Source organism: Heterobasidion irregulare (assembly GCF_000320585.1).
Source record: "Heterobasidion irregulare TC 32-1 unplaced genomic scaffold scaffold_05, whole genome shotgun sequence".
NCBI lineage: Eukaryota > Fungi > Basidiomycota > Agaricomycetes > Russulales > Bondarzewiaceae > Heterobasidion > Heterobasidion irregulare.
The window spans coordinates 1,747,501-1,771,904 of NW_009258201.1; the positions used below are offsets into that span (position 1 = coordinate 1,747,501).

At 56.4% G+C, this 24,404-nt stretch overlaps 13 protein-coding genes across 13 annotated transcripts; 6 read left to right on the top strand and 7 right to left on the bottom strand.

The window, feature by feature from the left end:
* Nucleotides 1-44: 44 nt before the first annotated feature.
* HETIRDRAFT_317734 (uncharacterized protein) lies at nucleotides 45-602 on the bottom strand (the record flags this gene model as incomplete). Its single annotated transcript, XM_009548217.1, has 3 exons — nucleotides 45-294; nucleotides 356-398; nucleotides 464-602. The coding sequence occupies 3 exons, from the start codon at nucleotides 600-602 to the stop codon at nucleotides 45-47; spliced, it is 432 nt and encodes a 143-aa protein (XP_009546512.1).
* A 706-nt stretch (nucleotides 603-1,308) lies between these two features.
* HETIRDRAFT_318025 (uncharacterized protein) lies at nucleotides 1,309-1,942 on the top strand (the record flags this gene model as incomplete). The annotated part of the gene is made up of 3 exons (XM_009548218.1): nucleotides 1,309-1,617; nucleotides 1,671-1,843; nucleotides 1,912-1,942. 3 exons carry the CDS (start codon nucleotides 1,309-1,311, stop codon nucleotides 1,940-1,942), a joined length of 513 nt encoding a protein of 170 aa, XP_009546513.1.
* A 1,507-nt stretch (nucleotides 1,943-3,449) lies between these two features.
* On the bottom strand, nucleotides 3,450-3,735 carry HETIRDRAFT_409640 (uncharacterized protein). The gene has a single exon (XM_009548219.1). The coding sequence runs from the start codon at nucleotides 3,646-3,648 to the stop codon at nucleotides 3,454-3,456; it is 195 nt and encodes a 64-aa protein (XP_009546514.1). The 5' UTR covers nucleotides 3,649-3,735; the 3' UTR covers nucleotides 3,450-3,453.
* Nucleotides 3,736-3,858: 123 nt separating this feature from the next.
* On the bottom strand, nucleotides 3,859-5,061 carry HETIRDRAFT_409641 (uncharacterized protein). The gene is made up of 2 exons (XM_009548220.1): nucleotides 4,458-5,061; nucleotides 3,859-4,268 (listed from the first exon to the last, which is right to left on the bottom strand). The coding sequence occupies exon 1, from the start codon at nucleotides 5,017-5,019 to the stop codon at nucleotides 4,462-4,464; it is 558 nt and encodes a 185-aa protein (XP_009546515.1). The 5' UTR covers nucleotides 5,020-5,061; the 3' UTR covers nucleotides 3,859-4,268; nucleotides 4,458-4,461.
* Nucleotides 5,062-5,355: 294 nt separating this feature from the next.
* Nucleotides 5,356-6,263, bottom strand: HETIRDRAFT_246221 (uncharacterized protein; the record flags this gene model as incomplete). Its single annotated transcript, XM_009548221.1, has 3 exons — nucleotides 5,356-5,407; nucleotides 5,507-5,821; nucleotides 6,055-6,263. Coding segments are annotated over 3 exons (576 nt in total), but the record flags the coding sequence as incomplete, so codon positions are not given.
* Nucleotides 6,264-9,928: 3,665 nt separating this feature from the next.
* On the bottom strand, nucleotides 9,929-11,675 carry HETIRDRAFT_427165 (uncharacterized protein; the record flags this gene model as incomplete). The annotated part of the gene is made up of 6 exons (XM_009548222.1): nucleotides 9,929-10,127; nucleotides 10,173-10,654; nucleotides 10,853-10,923; nucleotides 10,949-11,062; nucleotides 11,116-11,205; nucleotides 11,243-11,675. The coding sequence occupies 6 exons, from the start codon at nucleotides 11,673-11,675 to the stop codon at nucleotides 9,929-9,931; spliced, it is 1,389 nt and encodes a 462-aa protein (XP_009546517.1).
* A 333-nt stretch (nucleotides 11,676-12,008) lies between these two features.
* HETIRDRAFT_451603 (uncharacterized protein) lies at nucleotides 12,009-12,583 on the top strand (the record flags this gene model as incomplete). Its single annotated transcript, XM_009548223.1, has 3 exons — nucleotides 12,009-12,142; nucleotides 12,212-12,428; nucleotides 12,497-12,583. 3 exons carry the CDS (start codon nucleotides 12,009-12,011, stop codon nucleotides 12,581-12,583), a joined length of 438 nt encoding a protein of 145 aa, XP_009546518.1.
* Nucleotides 12,584-12,995: 412 nt separating this feature from the next.
* HETIRDRAFT_317220 (major facilitator superfamily) lies at nucleotides 12,996-15,053 on the bottom strand (the record flags this gene model as incomplete). Its single annotated transcript, XM_009548224.1, has 11 exons — nucleotides 12,996-13,056; nucleotides 13,116-13,496; nucleotides 13,555-13,713; nucleotides 13,778-13,820; nucleotides 13,886-13,986; nucleotides 14,040-14,089; nucleotides 14,141-14,225; nucleotides 14,280-14,342; nucleotides 14,397-14,502; nucleotides 14,560-14,770; nucleotides 14,832-15,053. The coding sequence occupies 11 exons, from the start codon at nucleotides 15,051-15,053 to the stop codon at nucleotides 12,996-12,998; spliced, it is 1,482 nt and encodes a 493-aa protein (XP_009546519.1).
* Nucleotides 15,054-16,674: 1,621 nt separating this feature from the next.
* Nucleotides 16,675-17,163, bottom strand: HETIRDRAFT_316966 (uncharacterized protein; the record flags this gene model as incomplete). The annotated part of the gene is made up of 1 exon (XM_009548225.1): nucleotides 16,675-17,163. The coding sequence occupies one exon, from the start codon at nucleotides 17,161-17,163 to the stop codon at nucleotides 16,675-16,677; it is 489 nt and encodes a 162-aa protein (XP_009546520.1).
* A 1,632-nt stretch (nucleotides 17,164-18,795) lies between these two features.
* Nucleotides 18,796-20,554, top strand: HETIRDRAFT_459077 (uncharacterized protein; the record flags this gene model as incomplete). Its single annotated transcript, XM_009548226.1, has 4 exons — nucleotides 18,796-19,030; nucleotides 19,521-19,682; nucleotides 19,739-20,191; nucleotides 20,350-20,554. 2 exons carry the CDS (start codon nucleotides 18,796-18,798, stop codon nucleotides 19,625-19,627), a joined length of 342 nt encoding a protein of 113 aa, XP_009546521.1. The 3' UTR covers nucleotides 19,628-19,682; nucleotides 19,739-20,191; nucleotides 20,350-20,554.
* HETIRDRAFT_384379 (uncharacterized protein) lies at nucleotides 19,535-20,554 on the top strand. The gene is made up of 3 exons (XM_009548227.1): nucleotides 19,535-19,682; nucleotides 19,739-20,191; nucleotides 20,350-20,554. The coding sequence occupies exons 2-3, from the start codon at nucleotides 19,917-19,919 to the stop codon at nucleotides 20,402-20,404; spliced, it is 330 nt and encodes a 109-aa protein (XP_009546522.1). The 5' UTR covers nucleotides 19,535-19,682; nucleotides 19,739-19,916; the 3' UTR covers nucleotides 20,405-20,554.
* Nucleotides 20,555-22,218: 1,664 nt separating this feature from the next.
* On the top strand, nucleotides 22,219-22,461 carry HETIRDRAFT_417959 (uncharacterized protein; the record flags this gene model as incomplete). The annotated part of the gene is made up of 1 exon (XM_009548228.1): nucleotides 22,219-22,461. One exon carries the CDS (start codon nucleotides 22,219-22,221, stop codon nucleotides 22,459-22,461), a length of 243 nt encoding a protein of 80 aa, XP_009546523.1.
* Nucleotides 22,462-22,741: 280 nt separating this feature from the next.
* HETIRDRAFT_451607 (uncharacterized protein) lies at nucleotides 22,742-23,932 on the top strand (the record flags this gene model as incomplete). Its single annotated transcript, XM_009548229.1, has 3 exons — nucleotides 22,742-22,786; nucleotides 22,845-23,535; nucleotides 23,589-23,932. 3 exons carry the CDS (start codon nucleotides 22,742-22,744, stop codon nucleotides 23,930-23,932), a joined length of 1,080 nt encoding a protein of 359 aa, XP_009546524.1.
* Nucleotides 23,933-24,404: the final 472 nt, after the last annotated feature.

The following is a 24,404-nucleotide window of genomic DNA, read 5'->3' on the forward strand; positions in this document are numbered from 1 at the left end:
ATCCCCAAGTATGAACTGCCCCGGGCCGTCAGAAGCCCGTCACGTCACTCGCAGACAGATATAACGCTCACGTTGATAAGAGAGCAGTAGAAGGCGCCGCCCTCCATGCCGCGCAACGAGTCCCTGATCAATGGAAGCTTGGCTGCGATCGGTTCACCGGGCTGTTCGACGAGCAGGCTTCGGATCCTCTTCAGGACCGTCACAGTGTGCACCCAGAAGCCGCTCGTCGAAGAGATGAACATGACGAGGATCGTGACGAGCATCATCAAGTTGGCCCTCGGCAATCCGCGTTGGCTGAGAAGGCAGTCAGACAGCGCACGGCCAAAACGAACACGCTGGGCGAACTGTTGCTCACCAAAGTACCCATGTAGAAAACAGGATCAGCACGACGTATATGCCTGGGTGCCTTTGTCAGTCGTTGCGCTCCACAATCGCGCTCCAGCAAGCTAAAGAAGCGACCCACCGTAAAACAGCGTCTGCAGGGCCAGCGCAGTGACGTTGTACAGAATGATCAAACCCGCGTCGTGGATCGCTTGCGCCTCGGTCAGGTCCGACGCGTTATTGGTTTGGGCGTCGATGTACATCGAATTGAAGGCGGACATTTGCAAGTGGAGATGGAGAGCTGTGACTCTCCCCCCTCGCAGCTCAAGGCTTTAAACGGCCCAGCTGGATGATATCTCATATTGTCGAACAGCTGTATGCGTTGGTTTACTCGCAAACCAAAGGATCCTCGTAGTCGCACTGCGGCGTGCCGGGTGCCGCCTGCTGCCTGTCTCCTGTCTATGGGTTGAGTCAATGACGATGACAATGACGTGGACGCGCCTGACGAATGGACACACAACTGTAATACTTATCTGGACTCTTGAGATTGCTCTTGGATCCTTGTAGAAGCCGACTGCGACACAACCATCCACGAACGGAATAAGGACTCCATATCACACATGGGCGTAGTAGGTCCACGTCTATCTACACCTGTAGCTCACGTACCGATCATACATACACACACCCCGCATACAGGACATCCAAAAGAAGGCATGAATGAACGGACGGACGAACAAAGAATGTCAGCCCCACATACTACTCCGAAACCCAGCACGGTCCTCGCGATGGGAGGAGTCCTTATAGGGGCCTCCGCGCACACACATGGAACAAACCACTCGGCGCGGGTGTCTCACTCTCGCCTGCTCGTTCGTCCGCTGGCGCTGCCAGCAAAGGCAGCGACCGCGGGGCGCTGCGCCGTCCACAGGTAAAAGCGCCTGCGGACGGGCGAGGGCGCTCGAGGCTGCATCGAAATAGAGAGATCAGACAATGAAGGAGCCTCCTACGGTCCGCAAGGATCAAACTCGACAAGGGACCTGTTTTGGAAAAGTGCCAATCCATCGACATCCAGATTCCAGTGGCGGAAGCAGAGCGCTGGTCGAAGTGGCTCGGAGCGGAACGGAGATTTACACCGGATGCACACGGGGCGCTTGGACCAGGACCCCGGACCGCAATGCATGGATCGAGATGCGCCAGCGACGGCTCATCTCGTCTGGTACTTGTTGCTGTAGGAGCTCAAGCACGGAGCTAATTGTCACAAGCCCAACCCCGTGCTTTGACCAAGCCAGCCACTGCGAGGTGCGACCACAAAACCTGATGCCTTCCTCGACTTTCTTTTTCATTTATCTCAGCTATCTGGCGAACACGACTTTCCGTTGGTCATCTGGGAAATGGCGTCGGAGGAACCTGAGTCAGTAGATCGGATGGACGAGGATGACAAACACTTCCCCTCAATGCGGAAGATGAAGAGGCCGAGACAGACACGGAAGAGACAGACATGGTGCAGTGCGCACGATGCAGGCAGGTATGTTTTAGAGCTTTAAGCGTTCTCCTCCTTTTGAGACCAACGATAACATATATTGAACTTTACAGAGAAAGTGTCGCTATCGTCAAGTGCAGATAAAGAGCGCTGATGAGCCCAGGACAGTATGTTTTATTATTAATTCAATTCCCAATAGGTTTCTCATCCTAAGCTTCTAGACATTTGTAAGGTACATGAACATATGGGGCTACACTCTGGCACCCTGATTGACCTTGATGCTACGAAACTACAGATGCATGATCTGCAACTATAAGTAGAGCGCTATATCTCTCCTCTCGTATTCGTCGCGCTGACGGTCGCTTGCAGGTGGAAATTCTCGTAGAGTGTGCCGCCCTCCCTCACAATAAGGTGCTGAACCTCACTCACACTCACCGTCGCAGTTGGCAAACCTATGCCTGTCCGTCCGGGCTTCAAAGCCACTGTAACGCTGACTCCTCCACCTCATACCCGTTTCTCTGGTCCCCGGGCAAACTGCCTACTAACGGCTGTGCTAGCTTGCTTTACTGGGTTTATGCATCTCCCCCCTCCCTAGCTACCAAGGCCATGCTTGCCTACAATCTTGTCACGTAGTTCTGTCTTTTGTGCTATCGCTGCTTTGCTTCGTACTCCTCAATCTCCTCGTTCTCGATCGGCTAAACCAGAGCGTACACGAGCCGAGATCGTTTCACCAAGTCGAGTTGAACGTCAAACTCGGATCGAAAGTCCTCGGAGTCGTTCTAGCAGTCCGATCGCTGGATACGCCCAACCTTCTAGTGGGATCCACCGCGTGTCCATCCAGCGGCGGCTTCGAGAGATCAGAATCTCAGAAAAATCACGGCAGAGCCAGGTGTCCTCATAGGACCCCCGAAAATAGGGGAGGTGGCCTGACCCCCTATCCGGAGAAAATTCGTGCAAAAAAGGCCTAAAAACCAGAGTCCGTCCGGATAAAAATGCCACGCTGTGGTGGTAGGCCTGTGCCGTGGTCCGGATTTTTTGGGCTGTTGTCGCGGAAAAGCTGATGCCGGGTCCGGATCTTTTGGCAGTAATATGGATGATGAGTCCGAACTTTTGTATCGGTCTTGTGGTGCAATGGAATGACCAGTTTAATTTGAACACAAGAGTATGCAAGATACGAGGTTCGAGCCACAAGCATTTTCGGGACTTCCTGGACCCGACTGGCCTTCTACTCCTTGAGCTAAAAAACCGCTGTGCTTCGACTTTATTCGTTACGTAGAACAGGCGCTTCTCTCGCGCTCGTCTCTCTTCGTCTCTACTTCATCTTTCTTCATGTTCAACCATCCTTCTAAAGCTGTTCACCCGAGATATCTTCCCTGTTTTTGATTTACAATCTCATACTAGTCAGAGGCCACTATAGACTTATTTGATAGCTCAGTGTTACTATGCCAGTATTATCTGGCACCGGTCTGGTATCATTTCATTTGCTCGACACAATGACCGAAATTATCCTCGACATATCCGACACCAGCTCTGACATGGCACTGGATCCTCAACTTGATATTCCTCCGGATTATACAAAAATTCTCCCTCATCGACAACTATCGATCACCGAGCTCACAGACACTCTCACATATGCTCTCTTGTATATCATCAGTTCAAAAATGACATTCTAATGTAGATTCTAACAAAATTGTGTCTTTAAAGGCCTGATCTATGTTGTCCGACGAAAAATTGGCTCTTTTGAGGCCTGATCCCAGCAATCCGAACATTTTGGACATCCGGGATGCCTGATGCCTCCGTCGGGCAAAATTATGGATATTGGCACCAAAACCAGAGGCAAATCTGAACATTTTGAGCGAGATTTGGCTCACTTGTCCGAACTTTCTTCAGGATTTACCAAAAATGTGACTCAGGCATACCCCCCTATTTTCAGGGGCTTTGTCCTCATCTGCTGCGACCACAAGCCTGGATTGCCGCCGGGCGCTTGACAGAAAGCCCTCAGGCCCTCAACGGTCGCAGAACCACAGTCATCGAAGCTGAAAACAAACGCATGCCGCCATGTGATACCCAAAGTCGCCCAACGAGGGGACGTCGTATAACCACGCTGGCCCCACCGTCCCCGTGCCTGCGCGCAGGAGAGGAGATAAAACACTCGAACAGAAAAATTCAGAGGCACCTCGCGCGTTCGTCAACACCCACATCCAACGACACGACGCGACGCCGGATGCCAATTAACCGCGATACACTCATACTATACTCGTATACAACGGGCCGTGCAGCTCAGCCCAGCCCCGCAGCAAACGCACCCAGCTCTAACGACGACATACGAACGACGACGACGACCGATGACGCAAGCAGAACGGACCGGAACGGACGGAAGACGCAGAAAAGTGGAAAAGAATGGGGAAGGAGAGGCGGAGATATGTTGAAAAAAAGCGGTCAAAGACACGACGAGGCGGTACAATCAAGCCTATATCCAGCAGCAAGCGAGTGAGTATTTCTTATTTCGTGCACGAGAGCAGACACATAAACCCAAAGAGAGAGAGAGAGGGGACGACGACGACCGCAGGCCAAGCAAAAAAGAAAGAAAAAGACAAATAAAAACACGCACTCCGCACCACCACCGCGCACCGACCCCCCACGCCCGCAAATCACTCACCGTGTCACCGCTCACCCTCCCCATCGCTCATACCCACGCTACCGCTCTCGCTCCTCGCCCTCTTCCCGTTCCCGTTCACCGTGCTCCGCTCCGACCCCGACCCCGATCCCGACCGTGACCCGGTGCCCGACGTCCCAGTCCCCGGCCTCTCGTGTGCGCGTGCGCGTCCTTGTCGCTGGTCCTGGTCATGCTCCTGGTCGTGCCCCCGACCATGGCCCCCCTGCCCACGGCCGACGATCGGCGGCGCGGGGTACGCATTCATGATACTCGCGAACGTGGGCGGGACGGGCGGCGGCGCGCCTGTCATGTACGGCGACTGGGACTGCGAGTGCGCCGACGGCGAGCGCGAATCCGGGTGCGAGGGCGGGTGCGAGAGGCCCTGGGATGACTGCGCCTGGGAGGAGCTCGCGTGCGACTGCTGCGAGTGCGAGTACGAGTGTGTGCTTGATTGCGAGTGAGAGCGCGAGTGCGCCTGCGGAGGATACGCCTGCGGATGCCCCTGGTGTCTCGGCGGCGGCGGCGGCGGGTGTCGCGATGCGTACGGATGTCGGGGCGTGCTCATGATGGGCGAGCGGGATGGCCCCTGCTGGTGCTCATGACCGTGCTCGTGAGGCTGGTATTCATGCTGGTGCTGTTGCTGGTGCGGATGTTGATGCGCGTGTGGGTGCGCGTGCGATTGAGAGTGTGAGTGCTGGAGCTGTGGCGCGAGATGGTGTGCCTGATGAGGGTGCTGCTGGTGATGCTGATGATGGCGGTGAGGATACGGCGGCGGCGGCAACTCGTCCGGGATCCCGTGGGACGCCCTCCCATCTCGCGGCTCGTGTTCTGGTGGAGGCGCGTGTATGTCTTCCATTGGCTGATCGCCGTCCTCGAGGTCTCTTGCGTCCCCACGACCATCATATTCTTCGGGAAGCGCGGGCACGACCGCCGCGTGCCGCCCGCCTAGCTGCCTGTGCGAACTGATCCTAAGCCTTGCTTCCACGAGACGGGGATAAAAGACACCAAAAGGGCAGGAAACAGAGAAAAAAGGGCAAGGCAAAAACACTCACCCGCCTTCATAGAAATTTTGCCATACATAGTTCTGCAGCCGGTCCGCGTTGGGCAGCTCTTGTATGAGATGCTTGATCGTGTTCTGCCCGAGGCCGAAGAAATCTGGCCCCGACACGGAGTTGCTATGCTGGCGGTTGCGCACGTGGTTTGCGGCACGAACGACGACAGACCATGCGCCGGTCGCGGTGCCTGCAACAATTGGCTTGTCGGGCATGTCCGCAGCGATGATCTGGAACTTGGGTCCGTCGCCACCATCCAGGATCGTGCAGTGGTAGACCACATCCGCGTTCGCGTCGCACGCGGAGTGGTAGCGCCTGCGAAGGGAACACAGAGTGTGGAAGAGGAAGAAACAGGCAGGGCATGAGGATGATAAGGCAAAGCAGCGCGGCGAGGTGGAGAGGACAGGAAAGGAAAGGACGAGACAAGGGGGTGGAACCATGCATGAGGAACATGTACACAGGAGGGAATCGAACCCCTCGAGAACGACGGAACACAGGGGGACAAGGGAAACGAAGGGGTGAAACGGAAGAGAAGAAGGATGACGTACCTGGTCACTTCGTATCCTACAGGGAAGATGTACCTCTCCGTATGGAAATGTTCGCGCATGCACACCTCGCCGAGGCTGATCACGGTCATGATACCGACATTGAGCGGGAGTATCGGGCCCCCTTTGTTGTCGCGCGGCACGGTGGGGATCGTATGCGACTTGGTCATCACGGTGTGCGCCTTGAGTCGCTTTGGCTTGGCATGTCGCTGGATCTCGGACGGCCGCGAGGCCGCGGTCGCAAATGCGGCTGCGTTGGCCTGCACCTGCGAGGAGGTGGACGCGCCTGGAGAGCCCGTCGGATGTCCCCCTCCGCTGCCGTTGCGCGGGTGTGCGGGAGAGTCGCCCGAGTAGTGCGGCTCGTTGTCCGAGGCGAGCGAGGACAGCGGCGAGACGGGAGAACGCGTGCTGTACGCATCCGTGCGGTTCCACGTCCCGCTACCGCTTCCACCGCCGTTGTTATTGTTGTTGTTGCTCCTCATAGCGAGGAGAGAGTTCTGAGCCAAGGGAGTAGCGTATTTCGTCTCAGAGGCGGAGTTCGACGGAGGCGGAGGACCGGGCGGCGCCGGCGCCGGCGGAATTATCCGGATACGTTTGCCCGACGTCGAGACCAGCGTATGGGTGCCGGGCGGCGTCGACGCATGCGGCGGGGGAGGGCCGCCAGGGTGAGAGGGTGGTCCGGCATCGACCGGTTTGGCCCCAACCCCAACTCCGGCGGGGCCGGGTTTCGGCCGGCGCGCGGGCCTACGGACGTCACGGGCATCTTCTTCAATGCGCTCGCGCTCCTTGGCCTCTTCCTCGCGACGGCGGCGGGCCTGGAGGCCAATGTAACGGGAGGAAAGCATCGGATCGGTGTTGGCGTCTTCGGATTCGAGCTCGTCGGCTGCGCGGCGGAGGTTTGCAGCAAAGGCGGCCTGCTTGCGGGGCGAGAGGAGGGTGCGCGGCAAGGCGGTGCTCGCGGGTTGCGGGATGGAGGGATCGGAGAGGATGGCGGGAATGCCGTTGCCATTGGAGGGGATACGCGTGTGGGCGCTCTCGGCGCCGTTGCTTTCGAGCCTGATGATGGTCTCGAGCTCGATGATGCGGTCGAGGAGTATGCTGGAGGAGAGATGAGGAAGATTGTAGAGAGAGGGGGGAGGGGAGGGGGAGAGGGCGTACTCTCTTTCGTCGCTCATGCGCTGATTGCGCTCAGAGGAGAGGCTGAGGTCGTCTTCCAGGGCCTTCGTTTTCTGGGGAGAGATGAGCGTGGGGTGGGGGGGGGAGAGGAGAGAGGGGGGCTCAAGGTGCACCTGCTCGAGGTCGACATATCTTTTTTTGAGCTTGTAGTACTTGTCGGCGAAGTCCCTGGTGTCCTTGAGGGACGAGGGGGGGAAGGGCTGGGGCACGGGCACGGGCACGGGAGGGGGACCCATTATGACGTCTCTGTCTGGGGGAGGAGGGGGCATTATAGGATCGGGGCGCGTGCGACTGATAAAGAGGGGAGGGGTGGTGGAAGAGGATGGCGATCAGAGGCTCGCACTGGAGTGACCGCGCCAACGCTGCAACGAAACGAGCTCGCAGGCGCGCCAGTCACTCGTCCAGCCGTCCGAGATGCCGTCATCCTGATTGTCACCCGACTCTGGCCCATTTCCAATCCCCGTCCCCTTGCTCTCACCGATCGTCCCTCCCCCTTTGGGCGACGCTACGCCATCCTCAGCCGCCCGTCCCCTCGAGCGACCCCCCTCCCTATGCTCCGTATGGGCCCTTCCATCGGTCCAGCCCGGCCCCCACCCACCGCGCCCAATCCCACCGCACCCTGAGCAACCCTTCGCTCCTGTCGGACCCAGCCACAAATGATTCCTCGCCAAGCGCCCGACACCGCGCGCCCGCCCTTCCATTTCCAATTCCCCCTCCTCCCCTCCATTTTCTCTCTCTGCCCTTTTTCGGTCATCCTCCTGCTTATTTGGGATCCCGTCCGCTCCCATGACACCCTGGCGTCCGCTGCCTCCCCTCTGCGCCGCGACACGGCGTCCGCATCCCACTTACTGCATTCCGACACGTCGCATCCCGTCTGATACGATCAGTCCCGGGCACTTATCTCCTCTGGGTCGTTGGTGTCTGCGTCGAGCCCCTACCATTAGTACTCCATGATGCGTTTGTCAGATCACCACCGCTCTTATCCTCGGATTGGCTGCCGCGTCGCTTCGCTGTACTCTACCAGTAGCCATGACGATGCCTCCTCGACCCAATCTGCCGAGCACAGCGGGATCAGCACGGTCATGCGAGTCTCTGTGCCGTCGTATCTCCCCGTCGACACAGCGCCGACAACAAGCGCCACCGCCAGCCACTCGCCACCATCACCTTAGTACCTGCACCTCGCTCCCAGTGCAGCCGCGCCTTCCGCTTCGCATTCACACACACGACCCTCTTCGCGCCTTCGCACTTGATCGAGCGGGCGCCGCGAGCGAGGAACGCGGCCGGGCTCGGCGCGTGTCAGCGCGCACGAAGACACGGGACGCACAGGACGGATTCTCTCGCACGAAGCCAATCAGGATGACAGGTCGCAAGTGTTCGAGAGTGAGGACCCCGGACGCCACACAAAAGTCCCTCGATGCGGGACCTGATCACACTCCTGGCACTGACATGGCCAGACCCTGATGCGAAGCATGCCGTCCTTTTGCTCACACGCTCCAAATTCCATCTCTGGCTCGCCGCGACGACCTCAACCACAGCCTTCCGTGGCCGTGCGCGCGGCGGACAGCACGCTCAGCCACCAGAAGCTCGTCATCGGCGCGTCTACCACGGACGTCAGCCACCCGCCGCCCGCCGTCCAGTTCGAATGGGGGAACACGCCTGGTTCGGACACGCCTCTGCGGCTTCTTTTCTTCCGTCTTCTTTTGTTCCCTCTGCCAAGCTTCTCTTCTTTCCCCAACGCATCCGTCCTTGACACGCCCTCTACGTACGAACATGCGCAGCGTGCACGACATTCGCTCCGCTCCCTCTCTGGGAGTCGGACGCAATCTTATCTCCTTTGGGCCTGTCGTCATCTACAGCCTGCAGGCCTCGAGCCACGGACCGCGATTCGAACCGTGCTCATCCTCTTGTTCCGACCCACAGTCTTCCTCCAGCCGCCCACGTCCTTGCAATGTCTGCCGTCATGATGACACGCGCCCCCTCAGGATACACACGCGCCGCTGCCCCCGCGCCCCGCATGGTTAATCACATTCCGCAACGCTGGCGTCCACTCTCCACTCTCCACCGACGCCAGCCCCCCACACGAGCACTTAGGGTCGCACCTGCACACTCGAGGAGGGGTCCGGACCCGGACTTTTGTGCCTCAACCCCGAGGCGCTATGCGGACCGTGCGCGCGGCTTTCCGATGCTCCCAGTCCGTGGGCGTGTGCGTCAGCGTCGGGGCCGTGTGACTATCAGTGCCATCGCGCTCACCTTATTAATAGATGGGAAGGTCGTGCTCCTTATGCACAGATGTTGCGTCGATCTGGACGAGACGAGACACGGCGGTAACGGCGACGTGCAGGAGCCTGCCCGCGCGCCTGTCCAAAACAAACAGACAGTTCTTGGAGGAGGAGAGAGGGGGCAGAGGGGCTGATGCGGCACCGTCGCCGAACAGGATGCGCGCCGGCAGATCCTCTTATTCCCCTCCACATCGGCGCACGTTCATATAGGCTCATGTCGTGCTTGCCCCGCATCGCGCTGTATTGCATTTGTACCCTCTCCCGCAAGCGTCGCTTCTTTCCCAGGCTGCAGCCATTATTTCACGTCTGCTCTGATCTATGAACGCCTTTTTCAAGGCGCGAGCGCGAGCGTGAGTACGCCTGGGCACATCTCAGCCTGCGCGGGGACGAGCCGCGCTCTCGAGTCTGGACTGCGCCCGCTCCTACAGCTGCTCACGCAGCCTTCTTGCCTCCAGCCGTCGAGATCGCGCGGACATCTCTCCCTCCGGCGGTGCTGAGATCCACGAGCGCGAGTCGCGGCCGGGATCTGTCTCTGCACGCCTTGTACCACATATAACTTGCTGAGAGGCCTGCGCGAGGCTCTGGGCCCACCGCGCTTCTCGCGGCGCGCTATCTGCGCACCTGGTAACGACCACGAGCCTCCTCTGGACAGCAATCGCAACTTACATACTGGCTCCTGGTTCGTGGGCACACGGTCCCAGACCGATGTGTTTTTTTTTTGGTGCACCGATTGACCTGAGGCTTAGGTCGAACGCCCGTGCGGGTCGGGCCGCGGAAACTTCAGCGTGAGTAAAGACGTGCCGACACTGATACCGCCGCGCACGATGGACGTTCGAGCGGTCTCGAGCCGCTCGTTCAGGCGCAGCCTTGAGAGCCTCGACGCCCCATGAACCTTTTCCTCCCCCTTCCCCTTCCCCTTCCCCGTCCCCTTCCTCCTCACCCGGCCGGCCTTCCTCTTCGCATCCGCCACGGTAGTCCCGCGGCTTCCACAGACGTGATCCGCCTCTCCTCGCAGGCACGCTGTCCATGCCCAGGGCGCACCCGCGGCCGCGCCAGTAACCACCAGTCACCGAGTCGGCGATGCGACGAGAGAGGCCCCGACTCGCCAGCGCCCCCGCGCTGGGATCTTGCACCCGGCTTCTCTTGGCCTGCACGGCGCAGGGCCCAGACCGCCCAATGAACGGGAAGCAGCGGGAAGCCCAATGAGCCAAGCGCGCGTGTCGAAATTCCAATCGGAATCGCAATTGCAATTGTCATCGTCTAGCTCGCGCGCACGTATTATTATTGTATCATGTAGGAGATTGGAGGTGTGTGCCTCCGGAGGCTGCCTCGCCCTGGTTGGTCACCCTATCATATGGCCCCCTGTCGCAGCGGCTTCGTTCTTCGTCTTCTTCGTGGGCCTCGCCTTCCGCATCGGCTATCATCAGCTCGGTCCCTCCTACCCCCTTTCCTCCCCTTCCTCCTCTCCTCGCCTTCGTTCCCTTGCACCGTGTTCAGCCCTCGTGACGTCCCCGACTCCACGATTTCTGTGCGGTAATTGTACGACGACCGATTGACTGAATTGACCGCCCGTTAGTTGTGCGGCACGAGAGAGGACGAGACCGCTCACAAGCGACCGCTTGCGCGACGCACAAGTCGCTCACGTCTATCGATCCATCGATCCAGTCTCCGTTGCTGACCAACACAGAATTCCATCCATCTATGATCTGCGTCTGTAATAACAGTGGCACACGAACATCTGATTTCCATATGCCCGTGCGCCAGGTACCCCGCGGCCTTGCAATGCTGGACGGGCTGGCCTGTCTGATATGGATAGTACGCGAAATTATCGCGCGCGCGCCCGTGTGGGCCTGCATGAGCCTGCGTGCTCTCTGCTCTTCGCCTGCGGATGCGCGGGCGTGCCTCGTCGACCGCTGGCTGGCGGACGTCCGCGACCCCGATAGCGACGCGATCGCGCGCTCGGGCCCGCGTGAACGCTGCATCTGCGTCTATCTGCGTGTCCACCCACTCGCTCGTTCCTGCGCAGATCCACGCGCCGGAGCGCGTGCGCGTGTGTATGCGCGCGATTGTTGTGTCTTCGCGATTTGATGGCCGGGCGAAGGCGAAGGTCACGTCCTCCCCCCTCCTGTCTTCGCTCCGCTTTATCCGCGCGCACGCTTCTCCGCGCATGCTGCCCACTGCCCAGCGTCCACCCGTGGGTGCGCTCGAAGCTTAGAATGCGCAGGCGTCGAAGCGCGGCGTTTCCAGGGCCGCTCGTCGGGAGTAAAGTTCATCTTGACGCCCGTTCTTGGCTGAAACAATGCCACGAGCTTGGATCGGAGACAAGACGAGGGGAGTGACGCAAGAGTCGAGGAGGTGCAGTGTGAGCACGGAGCGGAGATGGTGTTTTCATACACGGCGTGGTTCATCGCGCGCGCTACTTTTGTCGACCCAACATGACAATGACACGCTTTTGCGACGGCAGTTTAATTAGCGATACTTGGCACAGGGCTTTCGTTCCTAATGAGAAGGACGGAGCCGATCTACGTCGATTTAACATTACATTGCATTTCATCGACGGCTGCCCGCTTCCTCCTTTATCGACCCAAGCCCAAGGGCACAAACCCTGTCAAAACTCGTATCATATACTACCCTGCGTGACCGGAACATAATCCTTCGTGGACTCGACCACGCCCTCCGTGGCGACCCGCGTTCGCCCGCGGCAGCGCTCCGGCTTTCCCTCGCGCTCGCTCGCGTCCACCTCCCCTTGCCTTGTCTCCCCTCGCAGTCCCAGATCTCATCAACATCGCCCAACCCGCCGATCTCGATGCGCGAATCGCAAGCCAGGCGACCGGCGACGAGACGCCCGGCAACGCCGCGCGCCATCAGCTTCCGGGGCGGCCACGGGCTGGGCCGCATCCTCATTTGCCCTCCCCGTCGTTCGTCCGTCCGCGTCCGTGCGACGTACATCTAGATGGCCATCGCCCGAAGGTCTTCCTATTTCTCCTCAGTTTCGACGCGTGTTCGATGCGCGCGCCTTCCTCTTCGTCTTCGCAGACGTCTACTTCGCAGGGCTTGCGTTCTCACGGGAACACTAACGCGGGCCAGCATCAAAGGAGATACTAGAAGCGGCCAGATCTCCAAACTCAACTGAGCGGACGACGTACGACGTACGACGTGCTCTGTTGAGGAGCTGATCAGACCGGACCTCGCTGCTCCGATTAGGCCTCGCAGCCTCATCCAGACACGCCTCGTTCATGGCGATCTCATTCATTGGTCGCGCCGACGGTATATCGAGATCTCGCGCGGACGCGCTCGCATCGTGAGAACGCACGCTCGCCTCTGCCTTAAACGGGTCCATGACGGTCGCGAGATGTATAGTAGACGTGTGCGTGACGTCGTGGAGATATTAAGTGCGTGGAGAATATTAGTGGGGACATTATACTTCGTTCATGAAACAGATACGTCAAAAAATCCCGGTGAGAGCCTACGCTACGGTCCAGGATAAACCTACTTGACGGCAAACTTCGATTTTTGCCTCAGTCGCCCACCTATCCTGTGGAATATGAACCTGTCCGGGCAACCGATAAGCTCACACGGACAATGGCGAGAAGAAGGAAAATGGCTTACGGGAGCGGTGCCATGAGGGTCGTCAGGCCGGCCAAGAGCGCTGTCGCACCCACCGTCCCGAGACGGGCGTACATCGCGTTCGCAAATAGCGGGAAGCCCGCGGCAAACGAGCTGCGCATCGCGCTATTGCTCGCCATCGCGGACGCGGCAATCGGACGGTAGGCGACCACCAGGTACGTGAAAGTGGACGTGAAGACAAAGTACGTGCCGGTGCCGAATGGGATCGAGGCGACGAGGGGCACCATCCAGTGCACGCTCCGGTAGGTCGTGAAGGCGAGCCAGAAGAGCCCGATGGGAACGAGGATGCCCCCGACTTGTCCCATGCACAGACGGAATTCAGGGGGAGGGTCACCGTGCGCGGACTTGTACTCGCGGAATTTCCTATGGCCAGGGGGCGTTAGAGGGTGTCTGTGCGGAGGTGGCACTAAAGTTTACGCACCTGTTCCAGTACGGCTGTGTAGACAACCCTATGACCATGCCCAGGCCGATACCGAGGAATGTCAGCCCGGTCATCTGAGCATTGAAGCCATGGCCTCGTTCAAATATGATTGGGAAGGCTTGGAAGGCGAGATACAGAATTCCCAGGATGAGTGCTGTCCTGACGACCGAGCATATCATATGAGCTATGACAGAGAGGGGGAACAAGATATAAGGAGATGTACCACAGATTGAGCAGGAGTGCCATCCGATCGAGCAGAACCAGCTCTGACAGCAGCAAAGATGCATCAGCATTGAGCCTGATAAACGTTCCACTGCGTCGGAAAGCTTACCAAACGGCTTGTAACAACTGATCGCCAGAGCCTGTATTAGGCTTTTATTCGTCCTTTCTATAGGCGCATAATATTTAAGTTCTCCAGTTTCCTTCCGCACTCTATCGTCACATCAGTCAGGTTCCTTCCAGGAATAAACAAGAGAAGGCCAGACCTCTGTGCTTTCTGCTTCAAGATCACGGGTATATACGTCTCCGGAACCAACTAAGAATATGTGTGAACGCAGGGACCACAGATCGGAACGCGAGGACTTACCAGAATGAGCCCTATTGTCTGAATGAATATCCAGATGATGATGATGTAGTAGGTCCATCTCCAATCCAGGTGTTGATTGACAAATCTGAAAGGTCGCGTTATCAAGGGTGGGGAAAGGAGATAATATGATTGGGCTCACCCACTAAATAGTGGCCCGAGCTCCGGGCCAAGAAACGGCGAGATGGTGTAGATGGCCATCGGTCTGATGAATGCTGATGAATATTACACTCGATTACTAGTGGACGCGGAAACGCACGTCGCAACTCTCGAGTTTGGAAACATGTCGCTGACACTTCCACCGGCGACACTGAGGAACGCCGCGCCGCAGTAGCCAGTGACAAATCGAAAGATCAGGTATACGGCTAGATAGAAACAAAGTCCGTTGGGCAGCAGACGGACACACGGAAGGTGAGACGAACCGATATTGGGAGCAAAGGCTACCGGCCACGAGAATATAAAGAACATGATGAAAGATATCCGATATATGATATTCCTTCCATATACCTCAGACAAAGGCCCAACAAGCAAAGGCCCTACGCCAAGACCCATGACAAACAGGCTGATGGCCAGTACGGTAACTTCCCTGCTAACATGGAACTCGCGCGCTACGCCAGCTTCCGTAAATGCAGCCTGGAGGCGCGGAATCGCATTACATGAGAACGTGTCGCGGAGCAGGGTGGATGTATCGTACCGCTGATGAGGTGCATGTGACGCACACAGACGCGCAACTGATGGTCACCACAGCGAGCCACCGCCTGAGCAGAGGCAGCTGCTGAGGATCGTCCTCGGGGCCCAGGGTCACCTCGTACTCGGTCGATAATACGACGTCCGTCGGCGGGTCGACCTTTTCGTCCTGCTTCTCGGCCGCTATCGTGTGCGTCCGCGAGAGCTCTTGCGACGTCTGGGTGGACATCAGGCCTCGTGCACTCGACCTTTGGAGGCGATGGTTGAAAGGACGAGGCAATTTGTGAGCATATTACTTATAGACCTCGGAAGACGAACGACTCCGTGAGTCAAAGGGGAGGTTTTGGGCCCAGGCAAATTCCGTTCTGCCGCCGGCACGGCGGCCGAGCCATGTGGGGCTACTTCGTCATTGGGCAGCCCTCCGTGGTCCTCCGGTAGGGCGCGAGGAGAAACTCCCCAAGAGTTTTTCGCAGATGAATAACATGACATGTTAATAACACTTGGTTATCAACTCAGTTATTAACTCCTCTAAGTTAACTATATTAAATTATGCCCTAGCAGTGTGATCAGCCAGTGGAGATTGCACCTTTATTAACCCTCGCAAACATAACGAGCAGCCCACTGTGGAGCAAGTAATACATCAGACTTCAATGTTTTAACATGAACTACGCGATGGGGAAAGGGTCAAAACATGTTTGCCCGATGAAAAATCGAACCCAACGCTCATGGGTAACAGTACCCTTGCATGGCCACTAGACTATTGCAACAATAAATATTGTCTTCGGTAGCAGATATATCCACACGGATATCTACACGGTAGTGTCGCGCCTCTATATCTTTTTGGTGTCCTCCTATGATCATAATATAAAAAGAGATGGGTCAACGTGCATGACAGCTTTGGGTATCATTTTGTTGCATAGACGTATCTCATCGAGATGTCAGTCAGCCACCCCAAACTGTATTGTTGGCAACTTTCTCGCTAAATTCTCAAACTATTTCCTTTGAATTACCATTTATGATAATAGTTATTAACACCCCGAAATCCTAGCTCGAGCAGGTATGTGTTAGTGACGTATTAATAATTCCCCAGTTATTAACTCAGTTACTAACTCAGGGTTTTTCCCCGCGCCCTATCCTCCGGCGATATGTCGTGCTGCCGTCGTGGGCGGCTGTATGTGCTTCAAACAGGAGACGAGCTTGAGCGAGATGAGCGTCAAGGTCTTATTTCTCCATCGAGAGACCTAGCCGTGGCGGTTTCTGGCTGAAGAAACAAAACATGCTGGATGGATTATTATGCAACCCACATTCGTGAAACAGATCAAATCATGTAGTGATTGAAAGCATGGTCTGGTGTGGGCGACCTGCAAGAACGGCGTAGGATACGCCGACGGCACGCATGCAAACCAAGAAGCCAACGGCCGAATGGTATATATATGTACGTATGCTAGTCCGCACGAAAGCAATGTGACACACCACTGAAAACACGGAGCGAAGGAAAAGATACATAGCGTATAAATCTGCACACAGTTCCTTCCTATCCAATAGATCCTATGCACCCCCTCCACACCACTATCGAAACACGCAAAAGTAGACCACACCTGGGTATAGAAGTACCGCTTTACAACGAGCATATGGATGACAAGAAAGCCGACGGGCTTAACGAACGATGATAAGGGCACATTTTGGAGGGCGCAGTCCGGAAACCTAGAAAACAAGGACAATGGTGGGGAATAAAAACATGGTCAACGTTCAACGAACGATTGGAGGGCGTAGTCGGCGCGTAGCGAAGTCTGCAAGAGCTCAAAATAAGGTCACCGCGTCCGCGAAGACAAAAGCGTGAAATTACCAGATCATAGAGCTTCCACGAAAAAGCTGCTGACTCTCTTCGAAGCCAGGAAAGCTGGGATGTTCTCCCCGTGTTCCCTGAAGCAGTCGAGAGGAACCAGCCCCTTAGGCCCCCTCTCCCCCTTCCTCACTTGTGCCCACCCATCATCGAATGCTTGCAGGACAAGCACCTCTTCGCCCACTTCCACTGCCAGCTCGTCAACGAGGGTAGGAGCGAAAGGCCGGAAGATCTTGTGCGGGATGCCGGGTACGATGTCAGAAATTGGGGAGGGGCCTGTGTCGACGCTTGCGCTGTCAGCGAAAGGGTTTTGAGCGGAGCTGATAGAAGGAGGGTGCGAAGAGCGAGGCGCCGTGGCGGCGATCGAGACACGCGAGATGTTGTAGGATGAATTGTCACCGAACGGATCTTGCATGTCCTGTAAAGATTGTCGTAACAGCCCTGGGGGTTTCGGGAAAGCAAAGGATTCGCTCGGAGAGAAGGGTCGCACGGACATCGGCGTCGTTGGGATCTCTACGCCGATGAGATTGGTCTGGTTTGGCGCGATGACGGCGGGAGCTGGGATAGACAAGTATTGCGACTCCGGATCGTCGCCTGAGTTCGTGCTGGAGGAAGACATGGTGCTAGCAACAGTGAACACGGATGCCCTATGATGACCGTCCATATCTCTGGTAGACGTGGTATATGTTGGAGATACCATGACTGCGACCGGAGCGTATTGTGCCATGGGTGAAAAGACTCGTTCCGAGCCCGCGACTAAGGGTGCGGCCGATGGAGAGCCAGGCACCGTACTATCTGGTGGAGAGTTGAAGGAAAATCGCTGCTCGAAAGGAGTTCCGAAGCTGCTGCGCGCAGATATACGCGTGGCGGCGCGAGTCGATTCGACAGGCTGGCGATCAGCAAACCACTGAGACCTCCTCTGCGCGCGGCGAGCTTTAGAACGTCGGCGTAGAAGGCAGAAGACAACGAGGACGGTGAGGAGTAGGACGCCTACAATGATTCCTGCAAGGGTGCTCGCAGATAAATGGGAGCCGCTGGAAGCGGCCTCAGCTGTATTGGACGTGGTCGGGTCCGACGGGTTGGTGGACGTAGAGCCACCGTTGCTACCGTTGCTGCCGGTGTTGCCCAAGTTCGAAGGAGCGGCGGCCGTACCCAGAGAACTAGCCGCAGTTTGTGTGGCCCCAACAACGGTAGGGCTCGGGCTACTGACCGCAGGAGCAGCGGCAAAATTCTCAACTTGGGGTGTCACGGTCTGAATAGCACCGTTGTTTGCACTGCCAACTTCGGCGTTGCCAGAAGCGATCGAGGCGTCCGTGCCACTCACGGGAGATGCGGAACCAGTAATTGAGGTGGTCGAAGGTGCGCTACTGCCAGTTGCGGAGCCACCGGGCAGCGCAACAGAACCTGATGCTATCGACGAAGAACTGGCGGCAACGCCGGTCGTAGCGTGCTCGGGACTCGAACCACTGGAGGAGTCGTTGTTGCTGTTCCCACCGTTACTGGATCCTGATCCGGGTGATCCTGAGTCTCCCGAGCCTGACGAGCCGCTATTCCCGCTACCGCCGCTGCCCGAGCTGCTCCCGCCTCCGCCTGAATCGCCGCCTCCACTCGAGCTGCCGCCATCACCGCCACTGCCCGAGCTGCTGCCGCTACCGCCAGAATTACCACTTCCACTCGAGCTGCCGCTACTGCCGCTGCTGCTGCCACTGCCTCCACTGTTACCACCAGATGACGACGATGCCGTCGTCGTCGTCGCAGGAGCGGTTGTCTTTGTATGAGTAGGAAATAAATCACCAATGAGAGCGGTGACGAGAGGATCTATAATGGGAATGGAGATAGAGGGCAGGTTGATGCTGATGGAGAGACCAAGGAGTGAAGGGTCTCGTTCTTGGAGCGAGGCGACGCCGTGGCGCCTGTGATGCCTGTTCAACGAAGAACCGTGCATGGTGTCAACGTCTGCCTGCTGGGATGACATGCAGGACGTTGTGGAGAAAAAAGAATGTGGATTGAAAAGAGCGAACGGCACGCGTGGCGCCTGTGAGAGAAACTAGAAGGACGTGGGGACCATGGAGTGTCCACAGAAGATAAGACGCTGGTCGACGCGGTCGCAATAAATGTATTCCGCCGAATGTCCTCGCCCTCCCGTTTTGGGTTCCCCCGTCGTCGCCCGTCGCCCGCATGGCCCGCTTCCGACCTCGACCCGCTCTACTATCACGATCGCTCAAACAAGGCCCTATTACACGCCCTCTTCCCAAGCCACGGGGATCCATACAGGCCATCTCTCGCTCCTCATTCGCTGCATCCACCATTCTCCACCCTTCTGCACGTCGAGAGTTTGGCATGCTGTGCCCTTTGCTCGGTCAGTATGTCTCCTTCTTTCCATCTTTTGTCATATCCTGGGAAACGGGTATGCGCCGTGCCTCGGGACTTCTGGAATTCTGACCATGCGTAAAGTATAGGAATCTCTTTCTGCATTTTCGGAGTGACGATTGCCCGCTCAAACAGACATCGGCATTTTCGCGCTCTCTGCCTTTTTTTATTTTTTAATTCAAAATGGCATATACGGTGTTCACTGCCGCCACAACGCCAACACTGATCTCAGTTCTCCTCTGTCCATCATAGAATCCGCGAGCCCCCGATGTCGAAAGGCTTCTTTCATCACTGATGGGGTCATCAATATTTCGATACACTAGAGCCGTAATCAGCGTACATCATTCTGATTGACGTTGACGAAGTCCAAAGCTCGGTATGACTTCGTGCATCTGTGCAGGGTCCCTGTTATTAGTCCTGTTCGGTAGAGGTCAGCCAATCCTGCTTATCACCTTATTTCGTCGAGCTTCGCTACGTCCACAGGCGTCCTCATCTTCAACTGCGACGTCCAGTCCGAGACTCCCAGCCGGGCGACGGTAGAATCCGCATTTATGATGCGTGATGTCGCCTCGAACCTCGGATATGTGTAACCTGACACGGTGATGGATCCCTCCTACTTATTCGGACGAGTATCAGCACAATCAGGCAAGTGTCTGTCAGCGGTCCATACAGAAAATTTCACTGTCTGCGTCGTCTCAAAGGCGACTAGCAGCTGCGCGACTTGGAGATCCCACCTTGACCTGCGCTGTCTCGAAGGTGACTAGCGGTAGCTAGCGGCTCGTCCACCGTGCGATTCTACTTTGACCTGCGCAATTGCCTTCTCTGCTTCGGGGGGTTCGACTTGGCCGCTAACCCGATCAGTATCCGCCCGCCTTCGGGATGTCGGTCTCCTTTACACGTGCAATCGATAGTCCCACTGACTGCTTGCCGCCACGAGTGGTTCTCGCTGGTATCAATCGTTGCAATACGAGCGGGGACCGACATCCCCTAGAAAGCCGGCGTTCTTTCCTCTACTCTCCCGAGAAAGTTACCGGTCAATTTTCTCTGCTCCCCGTTCAATGTCCAATCTCTGCAACTCGACATCTGACGCGGTGGGAGATGTGTGTATGTCCGCGGAAAGAACGAAATCGGGTAAACGTTCTCAGGATGATAAGGTAAATATCTACGCTTCGAGATTTCTGCAGGCTCTGGAGATGCATCTTTTCATCTCCGCCTTATTCACTCTCATTCCCCATAATTCCTCCTTACAATTGTACCTCTCCCAGTGCTTTCGTTCTATAAGTATTCATGGAGTCTTCTCGACTGGGCGCAGCACATCATCCCTCATTCCTTATGCGTCTTTGAGGTCCTCCTCTCAGGTCGAATGAATGAACCCACCGGACTGGGGCGGCGTTTGGTCTCAGCTGCATCTCCAGAGCGCCGCCTCACATTACGTCCATCGGATGCACAGCCGTTCGACGAATCCTCACACGCACGAGCACGGATCTGCGGTATCATCTATACCACTGGAGGCAAAGAAGACTTTCAAGACGTATGTGGGAGGGAGCAGCTTGCCAGGCACCTCCGCGAGATCGAATAACCACTCGCATGAACGGGAGCAGACACCGCCAAAATATATCTGTCGGGAAGGATTTAGGACGGAGATCTGCTTCTCTGACGCACACTGCGCGCGTTCTATTGGTATGTACCTTCTTCTGTAGCGTTGACCGGCAAGATCACTAAGTATTCAAGTCCTCACGGCGGTTTTAATATATGATTGAGGACAATACAAGTCTTTCCGGCACTGCATATCATCACGCACGAGGCCTTGAACGGTGAACCCCTCGCTAGTAGGAGATATGCCGAAAGTAGCCTTATCTCCATCTCCAGTCGCTCTCGGAGAAGGAGAATGTGGATGAAGAGTCACTCGAAGCGAGGAGCGCCGAAACTCCGTAGGAGCCTTGTATTCCTGTCAAATCTGACGCCGAGGGCACGGTATTGGAGACACTCTTGCGCTTTTAGCTTACACCTTGACTGCTTTGTTTTAGGGCACAATGACACGAGCAGTGATTTGATGGGTTTTGGCCATTGCATTGTTGACAAGAAAGCTGTGAACGCCGAGTGTACTTCTTGACTATTTCATGTCGTTGATCAATCGGAAAAACAACGGAAAGCTAATCAGTCGAGATAATGATAGGAGGTAATAAGGGTCCCACAAGTGCATAAGCCACTGCGCCGCATGTCCGTGCTTGAATGGATGAAGAAGAGTGGACTCGCAGTAATCTGTTCTAAAAGCAGCCTTGACGGAGAGCCAGCAAGAAAGTGAGAGGCCCCTACACGTCAAACGTTCCAAGGGCTCCATCACCCCATGTCGGCGAACGTACAACTGCGTTCGGGCGTGTTCCTTCTTTCACTTATGGAGCGCTACGCAGTTCGACCCCATTTTCTGTATGGAAGGAGGGGACGCCTACGCCTTTCATGTGGAGGGGAGTATGTGGATGCTGCTTGCTCGAAATGGCAAGCTTCGCGAAGTTGCACTGCTTTCGGTCAAGTCGCCGACAACCGCGGCAACGCAAGGCACCTCTTGCATATCCACTGTTGTATGCCTTGGCAGCGTGTTGTGTCGACGTCGATGTGGCTTGCAATCTTTCGGATTCCGCGAGATCAGCACAGCCAACATAAAGCAAAGTACGAGGGCTACTCGTAGATGATGAGTCGACGAGTAAGTGAGCCACTATCACTCCTCTACTGCGCCATCGTGTGATATCTCACACGGTCTTCTACTCGCATCACCTTGGAGGAGTGTCTCAGAGATGGAGACGTAAGAACGAAGATTCCCTTACAAGGAAAACAAGCAAATTTTCACGACGCTTTTACCACCTGTTCGTCTCGAAAGGAAAAAGAAGACTAGCGCCGTAGCGCCTTGCTTGTCATCTTTGTCGCGAGCGACTGATCGCGAACCCTTCGACGCTCCACGAGCGGCATTTCACAAGGCATGAAGCGTAAGTACGCTTCAAGAACGTGCCTTGTCTCACGTTTGTCGCTCAAGCGTTTTGACATGCTCGGTCCTGCGAATGAAAATCAAAGGGTAACCGTGTATGTATGATTTGAGGCGGTACGACACGACCACAATATTCGATCGTTCTAACAAAAAACCAATCGACCCTTGATCAGGGCGGAGATATGGTTGCGAGAGAATATGATGACGCTGCAGCTGTCATCTACGCGGTATGAATTCCGTAACAAGAAACTCACGCATACGCTAGTTTTATCGCAGCGCGAAGAGGCGCCCCACAGCGACGCCTTAGCGATATACGGCATTCAGGAGCCCCAAAATCCACTGGCTCACGGAATCGCCGCTTTTTGTCTGGCGCTCCGCACGGACACATCAAGCAGGCGCCATGAGTTTGCTAAGGGCGACGACGATCGTCAATTGGACGATTGAGCTCCTCCTTTGCTTTCAAAATGCTTGGGGCCCTTGACGTCATGGCGCCCCTCTTCGCACTTGCCTTTTTGGACCTCCCGCGACAGTTATCCTCGCCGGAGTCCTTTGTTCAGGGCGGTTGCAACTGATCAGCGACAGTTGCTCGACAAACCGTATATAAGGCCAAGCGCAGTTACAGAATGCCCCTCACCCAGGCAAACATCTGTTTACCGCCTCTTCACCCTCTAAATCTCATCGTACCCTCCATACCTATCATCTTAGTACACCCTCTACGACCATCATGTCTGCACGAACATTTCACGCCGACGCCGTCCTCTTTGACATGGTGTGTAATTTCTGGACCAACCGCTTGCTTCGCGCTAACTCTCCCAGTGTGTTGACAGGACGGAACACTCACAGACTCGATTTCCGCCGTCGAAGCAGCATGGGGCAAGGTCGCAAAGGACATCGGGCAGGACCCGGCCTACGTGATCGCCGCCACCCACGGCAAGCGCGCCGTCGACAACCTCGCGCAGTTCAAGCCCCACATCAAGGCGCACGAGATGGACGATGCCGTCCAGGATTTCGAGGAGACCATCCTCTATTACGCCGACGCCTACCACAGGCATGGTCCTGGCAGCCAAAGCAACTCGCCTTGGACAAGAACTCCCATGACTCCTTTGACCCCTGCTTATTCGGGCTTCGCTACCCCCGAGCTGTCTATCTCGCCAGGCTCCTCTGCTCCCTCATCCCGCCCCGTTTCGCGCGCCCCATCCATGACCGCGGCTCGTCGTCCCTCTTTCGGTACATCACTCGGCAACCTCCTTTCCATGTCAGTAATGTCCGACACCGACATGCACGTTTTCGACGATCCGATCATGGAAGATGTTCACGAAGAGATGGTGCAACAGGAGCGCGAAGGCGGTCTCAGCGCCTCGAAGCCGAAACATCTCGAGGAGCACGAGTTCAAAGCATGGCAGATCGAGGCCGCCAGCGTCGATCGCTCAGTGCAGATCCTCCCTGGCGTCAAAAGGATGATTGAATCTATCCCCGAGGGCCGGTATGCAGTCGCGACCTCCGGCGCAAAGACCTACGGTACGTTCTGCGTTTCCTATATCGAGTTTCTCCGTCCTCACCTCTATTCTTAGCCTATGGCTGCATGACTCGCGTCGGCATTATCCCTCCGCCTGTCACCATCACGGCCGACGACAAGCGCCTCAAGGCCGGCAAGCCCGCACCCGACCCCTTCCTCCTCGCCGCCAAATGCCTCGGCTTTGACGCGAAGAAGTGCGTCGTCTTCGAGGATTCGCCTTCGGGCATTCGCGCGGGCGTTGCATCAGGGGCGACCGTCATTGCTGTGTGCACGAGCCACGAGCGCTCGAAAATCGAGAATTGTGGTGCGCACTTCATCGTTGAGAATATGCAGAAGGTGCATTGTGTTCCCTGCGAGGTCGACGGAGAACTGAAGCTGCAGTTCGTGATTGAGCCGTGAATCCAGCTTGAGGCTTGTATTATTAGCGCTGTTCTAGTATCGTCATGTCGTGTTTGTACCCGTTCGCGTCGTATCTTTGTGTACTTTTGCAATACCAGTATAATAATTCTTAGAGAAAAAAGACTCGTCATACGCTCATCGCTGTGATCACCTGCTCATACGTCAGCTGGAACCTGCCGGAACACGCCTGTGATGTCGCGTGACATAACGTGAGTCATTTAAATCCAGCTGCCGTCTGCTGCCGCCGTGGTGCCGGATGGGAGCTCTGTTGCTCTTCGCCGTGTTGACAAGGCTTCCTCTCGAATAAATCTGCATTGACGATGACAATCCACGATGCGGAAGAATTGCTCATCAATGCAGACGATACCGACGACGATGAAATGGACTGGGAGGAAGTTGCTGTTCCCGTCGAAGATTCCAACGCCGCGTTGCTCAAGGACCTTCACGTCGAAGAGGAACCCTCAACAAGGCA

Excerpts from the sequence above, each read along its gene's own strand:
- HETIRDRAFT_409640 (XM_009548219.1), bottom strand. The coding sequence starts at position 3,648 with ATGTTCAGATTTGCCTCTGGTTTTGGTGCCAATATCCATAATTTTGCC.
- HETIRDRAFT_409641 (XM_009548220.1), bottom strand. The coding sequence starts at position 5,019 with ATGAGCACGCCCCGACATCCGTACGCATCGCGACACCCGCCGCCGCCG.
- HETIRDRAFT_384379 (XM_009548227.1), top strand. The coding sequence starts at position 19,917 with ATGTCGGTCTCCTTTACACGTGCAATCGATAGTCCCACTGACTGCTTG. Across the intron at positions 20,192-20,349 it reads AACGTTCTCAGGATGATAAG|CACATCATCCCTCATTCCTT; the intron begins GTAAATATCTAC and ends GACTGGGCGCAG.